The 7,673-nt window shown below is 35.6% G+C and overlaps 1 protein-coding gene across 11 annotated transcripts; it reads left to right on the top strand.

Moving 5' to 3' along the window:
- Positions 1 to 5,804, top strand: LOC140809218 (uncharacterized WD repeat-containing protein C2A9.03). Of its 11 annotated transcripts, none has more exons than XM_073166740.1 (11): positions 1 to 179; positions 536 to 705; positions 938 to 1,105; positions 1,230 to 1,316; positions 3,044 to 3,097; positions 4,204 to 4,338; positions 4,426 to 4,530; positions 4,631 to 4,722; positions 4,810 to 4,915; positions 4,993 to 5,079; positions 5,165 to 5,804. In XM_073166740.1, the coding sequence occupies exons 2-11, from the start codon at positions 544 to 546 to the stop codon at positions 5,576 to 5,578; spliced, it is 1,410 nt and encodes a 469-aa protein (XP_073022841.1). In that variant the 5' UTR covers positions 1 to 179; positions 536 to 543; the 3' UTR covers positions 5,579 to 5,804. The 11 variants fall into 11 exon arrangements, with proteins under 11 accessions (XP_073022841.1, XP_073022840.1, XP_073022842.1 ...); XM_073166739.1 differs by having other exon boundaries at positions 3,041 to 3,097; XM_073166741.1 differs by lacking the exon at positions 3,044 to 3,097.
- The last annotated feature ends 1,869 nt before the right edge of the window (positions 5,805 to 7,673 follow it).

The raw sequence follows: 7,673 nt of genomic DNA, 5'->3' as shown, positions 1-7,673 counted from the left end.
CTACAATCACAGCAAAAAATTTCTCTTTTCGTTTTCTTGTTTCTGTGATTTCCTCCAATTCTCCAGAAATTTCCTTTTTTTTCTTTTCAAAATTCTCGACCGAAAAATTCTGAAAATCGAAAATTCAAGCAGTTAATCATTGGAATTTATTTTCTTTGATTGGTCGCCTTTTTCTTGAGGTAATCTATTGAATTTCCGTGAATTTGTTTGTTTTATGCTTGATTTTTTCGTACGATTTTTTTTTGTTTTGTATGTTGGAGGTTTAGCGCATGGAATGTTTGCTCAATGTATTTCGTATAATTTATTTTATTTATTTTTATTTTTATTTTTATTTATATTTAGTGGCGAATGGCAATCATTGTTCTTCGTTGATGTGCCTTTCTTTGTTATTCGGGTTTTTGGTTCCCAATTATATTGTAATATTGTGTAATTGATACGTTTTTATGGAATTGCTTTTTGTTGTTATTACTACTACTTTTTGAAACTGGAATTGCTTTGTAGCTTTTCTCAAGGCAATTTGTAATATATGGTGCAGAGATCTATATGTCGATGGAGCAGTTTCAGAACAATGAGCTTATGTATGTTGATGAAGACCACTTTGATGTAACTAGCTTTGAAGAAGACGGTGGCTTCTCTCCTCGAAGCGGGAGCACTTTCTTTGATGATGATTCCGTCGACTCTGACTTTGACGACGACTTCGAACTGGTACTGCATTATTCAAGAATTTTATTCCGTGCTAAAATTTCATGCCTTTTCTTTTATTTTCTCTTTTTTTTATTATATCATTTTTTGATGGAGGTTATATTTATGGTTTCTTTGAAAGAACTTAAACCTGGTACAGTAATTGTATATTGGAAGTGCTAGAGAATTTACCTTTTCTTTTAATTATGTTTTACATGAAAATATCCGACGATAGTGATTTCTTTTTGTTCAACAGAGTAAGCCGAAGACTGATACATCAGCCTTAGAAGCTAAGAATGGTAAAGATATACAGGGTATTCCATGGGAGAGGCTGAATTTTACTAGAGAGAAATATCGTGAATCCAGATTGAAGCAATATAAGAACTACGAGAATCTTTCGCTCCCCCACGAAGACCTTGAGAAGGTATAGTATTTTTGTGTTGGAATATCTGCATTAGATGGTTTTCACACTTCTTATTTGTATACAAGTCTCACTTTCATCTCTTGTATTCTGATGGACTTTTAATATGAAAAAATATATATGATAGGAGTGTAAAGAAGTGGAGAAAGACAACAACTTCTACAAGTTTCAATTCAACACGAGGCTTGTGAAATCAACAATAGTACATTTTCAGGTACATTTATATCCAGCCTTCTCATCTTCTATTATGTTAATCTTTTGAAAGAAAGTCATTTGTAGTATTTAAAATCACGTGAATACGTGCTTCATTTAACGCTCATACGCTCCTCAAATTGATATTTTGAAAAATCAATGTACATTGATCTGTTTGTGATTGTCAAATAATTCTGTCGTTCAAAGGCTAATGAGATACCTCACCCGCATCACAATCTTTGCATTGCATCCTTTTACATCCTTTAAACATTTCAAGCTCCGGCATGCATTACTGGCCTCGAGCCCTTGACTAAAATAGAGTCACTATTGGGGTTTGTTTCTCGGTTTGACTTTTCTATCTGTTATTTCCGTTTCTTTATCCGTGTGATTCAAGGACTTTAGTTTTTCAGAGCATAGACTGATGTTTGATTGCTTAATTTCTTCCCTGCATCTCTAGCTGAGCACGTAAAGATTCTTTAAAGGTATGGACTTTACGAATGCTGTTTTTATTTCGAAGTCCATGGGATTTTCACTCCCTTGATGTTTGTTAGCATTGTCCCATGAAATCTCCATGACAAAGACTTATGTATGCTACTATCTTTGCTTCAGACCACATATTTCCAAAGTAAAAACGATTATCTATATTTTTTTACTTACGTTACTGATGAAGTTAGGGGCTTTAGCCAGTCGTGTAGGGGCTTTTGCCAGTCGAGGTGTTGCTCTAAAAAATGCACAATAATTTTTCAGATAATACTCTTTATCAGCTTTCGAGGGAGCGACAAGAATTGTGACGGCATTAACCTCTTCCCTACCGATATAATAGCTCAATGGGATAATTTTAATTTGATTGGCGATTTTGTTTCTGCCCAGTTCTAGTAGAGCATTGAGCTGGGCTCGTATTCACATAATCCTTTTTGTGCAGATGATTAGCACTTGCCAAGAGTCGCTTGAATAATACCTATTTTAGAAGATTCTTGGAAGGTACAATATTGAATGTTTGTTGCCACGCTGTCTAACCAAAAGATTTATGAACCAAGCTTTGGTAATCGACGCATGTGGTGAATAACTTGGCTTTACCAATATATAAAAATTGGTAGCTATACAGAATACAGGCTTGCCTTTATAAAATGCCCGTTTTAATCAATAGCGTGCTACAGCACAAGACCATATCTTCAGAACATTCTTGACTGTAAGATATGACTGGTGCATGCTCTGACTAATTTGTGAGACAACTCGAGTGCTATTCTATAGTTATAGTTTTTAACCATGAGTTAAACCTGACACTGAGTGAAGGAGTCGAAGTGAATAACCTAGTGAGTACCGTGTATGGAATATGAGTTATTGTGTTTTTTGGCTCTCAGATATGGGAGCTAATGCACTTTTGGTCTCTGTCTGTATTTACCGGAGTTCCTTTGTTCTTGTTGACTTTGTTTTATCTTCATCTTACTTTACTGCACTATGCAGCCTTGGGATATGACATTTTGTTTTGCTTTTGTCTTAGATGAACGATGTCTTTCATCGAATTCATTTTCACCAAGTTAATATCCTATTTCAACTCGAAATTTTTTGTTAATATGTTGGAGTATTTGATATATTAGTTCGTGTTACTTTGAAGCACCAGCATTTACAAATATTAGTTTCCATTCAATGCAAGACTATAGTATATGACAATTTTTTCTTGAAATGCATTTGTTATCTTCTTATTCCTTAATAGTTTATCGAACTGCTATTTTATATTTATTTCAGCAGATTGCAGTTTTGTCTGAGCACCAGCAAGACATGGATTCGTTTTCGTATGGTATGGTAGGACATTATGCGTGTGTTGATTTTTAGGATTATGTTTCTTCTGTTTTTTACGCAAGTCTGGTTTGGTATGCATGCAAAGCACTCAAAACACACGTTTTTTTATTGGTTCTTAGTTGGCATACCCTTGTTTTTCTCCTCTGTTGGGTGAATCTGTTACGAGGATTAGACAATTTGTTTAATTTATAATCGAGTACGCATGTGTGGTTATAATTTGTGAAAGTGTTCAGAACTTTCATCTTGTAGGTTTTGAATACACAACATTTCGTGATTTTTCTCTTATTGCTCCTTGACTAGAGCAATGTCAAGAGGCGTTTGCGATCATTGTGCAGAACAAAACTAACAGCCTTTTCATTAACAAATTCTTAGGCGCATAGATGCCTTTCATTTTTGTTCTCTTCCAGCGATTATTATTGTGGACTGTGTCATTTCTGTTGCGTATTTTTTATTTTGTCTCTGCTATGTTTGGTTTTGTGGCTTCTCTTGTCATGCCAGATTGTGCTGCTGATGATGGGTTGTATCTAACCTATCTTTCATTATAAACGACTCATCATTGGGTATTTAATTTTTTTTAATGTCTGTTTACTCTGTTCTCACCCAAAGTCAACCAACCGCATTTGACCTGGTTCATTTCTGTTGTTTTCTTGCTCCACTTTCAAATGAAAGCAGCAGTGATCATGGTTTTATAGGGTGAAGTGATTTGACGATGAAACAGCTTAAGTTTGAGTTTTTGTACGTAATATTGACCCATAGGTATTCTTTTAGTTTTGAATTGTGTTCCCACCTTTCCTAATCTTCTAACATTGGAACATAAGGGAGTCATGAAAAGATTACTGTTCTGGGAAACGGTTCTGTCTTTGTATCTATGTTTGCTGAGTCCTTTTGTTGGGTTTATCCATCATAATTCTCTCGTTAAATTATATTCAGTGTTTCATTGTTTAGACTCTTTGGATCTGGAGCGTTTTATTTATTCATTTCATTTCTGATCACATTTTTAATCTCTGTTTCCTTTCATACCATCTTGACTGGACTTAACTTGATTCTCCGTATGATTCATGGTTTTATAAACTTTAAGCACCTTTTAACTGGATCTTCATACATTTCAGTTGAGGAATCTTTTGTGGGCAACCTCCAAACATGATGTGTATCTTATGCAAAACTATTCTGTAATGCACTGGTCTCCTCTGCTTAGGAGAGGTAAAGAGGTTCTTAACGCTGCTAAACCTATCGTGCCAGCCTTGGTGAGTCCCCTCATTCCAGCTATTTGTCGTGTGTATCATGAATTTTAACGAGATTTCGGAGTATTGAATGTATTTGTCTGCATGCAGAAACATCCTAATAGTCAAACCGTGAAAAGGGTTCAGATAAGCACCATGACTGTTAAGGACAATCTGATGGTGGCTGGTGGTTTTCAAGGAGAGCTTATCTGCAAGGTAAAATTGCTGGCTGCCTTATTTTGAGAAATTAAACAAATTGTTTGCCATTGTAATCAAAGAGTTACATAAGCTTTATACTTGTTACATTTTTTGGCAGTATCTAGATCAACCTGGAGTTGCATTTGCCACAAAAATATCAACCGATGAGAATGCCATTACCAATGCAGTGGACATTTTTCGCAATCCTAGGTAATCAATGCATTTGATAGCAAATATTACCTTTTCTGTTATTTTAGGCCAGCATCTTTGACGGTATTTGGTAAATTTTTTCGACAGTGGTTCAACAAGAGTTATGGCGGCAAACAATGATGCTCAAGTCAGGGTCTTCGATGCGTCAAATTTTGTGTGCCTAAATCAGTTTACCTTCCCGTGGTCTGTAAATGTAAGTGAAAAGATACTGAGAAACATCTAACTTTACCTTGCAAGCAACTAATAGTAACTTCTATCCATTGACTGCAGAATACGTCTGTCAGTCCCGATGGCAGATTTCTTGCCGTGCTTGGAGACAGTGCAGAATGTCTGATTGCCGATGCACAATCGGGCAAGGTCAGTCTTACTGTGACTCGCCTTTGACATTAGTTTTAGGTTTATGATTCAGTTTAGTTTTGACAATACTCGACTCATGATGCAGGTTGTTAGCAATCTAAAGGGTCACCTTGATTATTCGTTTGCATCTGCTTGGCATCCAAACGGCCAGGTCCTGGCTACTGGAAACCAGGACACTACATGCCGATTATGGGACATAAGAAACTTATCAGAGTCATTTGCCATACTTAAAGGAAGAATGGGTGCAATCAGGACCATTCGTTTCACGTCAGATGGCCGTTTCATGGCGATGGCTGAACCAGCAGACTTTGTTCACATCTTTGACACTAGTTCCGACTACTCTAGGGGTCAAGAGATCGATCTGTTTGGAGAAATTGCCGGAATTTCCTTCAGTCCTGATACTGAAGCTTTGTTTGTGGGAGTTTCCGATAGAACGTATGGCAGCTTATTGGAGTTAAATCGAAGACGTTACGACCCTTACTCAGAGTGCATGTTTTAGTTTAGCAGTCTTGAAATAGTAGGTGCACAATATTTTTGTATATTATGTCCCATCTTGTTTTTAATTTTTTTGAACTTTTGTTTTGTTTTGTTTTTTTTCAACATGTGTTTTGGCAGTCGGTGACAAAAGTGTGTAAAGCTATTTTTACTGAGTGAATTTTTGTACTCAGAAAAGAGCAAATACTGTAGTCGTAATCAATGGTTGTCATGTAAGTCGGTATTTTTAGCACTCTTTCGTCGATATTTTTAGTACTTCTTTCGTTTACTTTTTCGTATTCCAAGTGTTTTTTACTTTTTTAGGACAGTGTAAATGCAATGTACAATGGTCCGAATGTGCTTGTTTGAATTTCGATGATGTACGAATGGAATTTCCAAGACCAGACTAGAGAGCGCCTCCTCATATTAATTTCTGTGTGGCCTTCTGTATGGAGCAAACGAGACATATTTTGACCGACACTTGGTATAACAATCTAATTAAAATGTATAGACTGTTGTGAAAAAGTAAAAATTTATGGTAAAAAATAAAAATTTCAAACTCTCGAAATTTACCAAACTACACACTTTATAATATTTTTCTCTCTACTCAATTGTGATTTTCTTCACAAATGAGAGATCTATTTATAGAGTTTCATTACACATAATCCAAAAATAAAATACATCATTACCTACATCATCACACACAAATTTCTAACTTTACAACTCTTATTTTCAACATTCAAATATTCAACTATTACTTTTCCATATTAAAATATATTATTTCAACACTCCCCCTTGTGATGATGATCATGATACGATGATGTCTTCATTACGTGTTTTGTACTGCCTCGTTAAAAACCTTACTAGGAAAAACCCATTGGGATAAAAACCATAGTAAGGGAAAAAGAGTGCAGTCACGTGAACTCCCCCTCATGTTGACACGAACAACTCTTCACAAATTTCGTAGATTGCGCATCCCAATATTATATATGTGCTTTCTGAATATTGACGTAGGTAGTGCCTTTGTGAAGAGATCTGATGAGTTTTCACTTGATTGAATGTGACGAACATCAATACATTTATTCTTCTCAAGCTCCTTGGTGAATGCGAAGAACTTAGGAGGAATATGTTTAGTTCTGTCGCTTTTTATGTATCCTTCTTTCATTTGAGCAACACATGCAGCATTATCTTCATATAGTATCACAGGCTTCTCATCAAATGATAATCCGCATGAAATTTGGATATGTTGGGTCATTGATTTTAACCACACACATTCACGACTTGCTTCATGTAGTGCAATAATCTCGGCATGATTTGATGAAGTTGTTACGAGCGTTTGTTTCTGTGAACGCCAAGATATTGCAGTGCCTCCACGAGTAAATACATATCCAGTTTGGGAACGTGCCTTGTGTGGATAAGATAAGTATCCAGCATCGGCATAACCAATTATACTTGGATTAGCATCTTTTGAATACAAAAGTCCCAAGTCTGTCGTTCCTCGTAGATAACGGAATATATGTTTAATTCCGTTCCAGTGTCTCTTTGTTGGATATGAGCTAAATCTTGCCAACAGATTCACGGCAAAAGATATATCAGGCCTTGTACAATTTGTAAGGTACATAAGGACACCGATGACACTTAGATATGGTACTTCTGGACCAAGAATATCTTCATCATCTTCACATGGACGGAATGGATCATTTTCTATGTTTAATGATCTAACAACCATTGGAGTACTTAAAGGATTTGCTTTATCCATATTAAAACGTTTAAGGATCTTTTCTGTATAATTTGTCTGGTGAACAAACATTCCACATTCTTTTTGTTCAATTTGTAAACCCAGACAATACTTGGTTTTTCCAAGATCCTTCATTTCAAATTCTTCCTTCAAGTATGACACAACTTCTTGAATTTCCTTATTCGTTCCAATGATGTTTAAATCATCAACATATACAGCAATAATTACGCATCCGGATGTTGTTTTCTTAATGAAAACACAAGGGCATATTGAATTATTTACATATCCCTTTTTCATCAAGTGATCACTTAGTCGATTATACCACATTCGACCTGATTGCTTTAACCCATATAATGATCTTTGTAATTTCACAGAATAACAT

This window comes from Primulina eburnea, chromosome 13 (assembly GCF_022965805.1).
Source record: "Primulina eburnea isolate SZY01 chromosome 13, ASM2296580v1, whole genome shotgun sequence".
Classification (NCBI taxonomy): Eukaryota; Viridiplantae; Streptophyta; class Magnoliopsida; order Lamiales; family Gesneriaceae; genus Primulina; species Primulina eburnea.
This window is presented reverse-complemented; position numbering and strand designations above follow the sequence as displayed.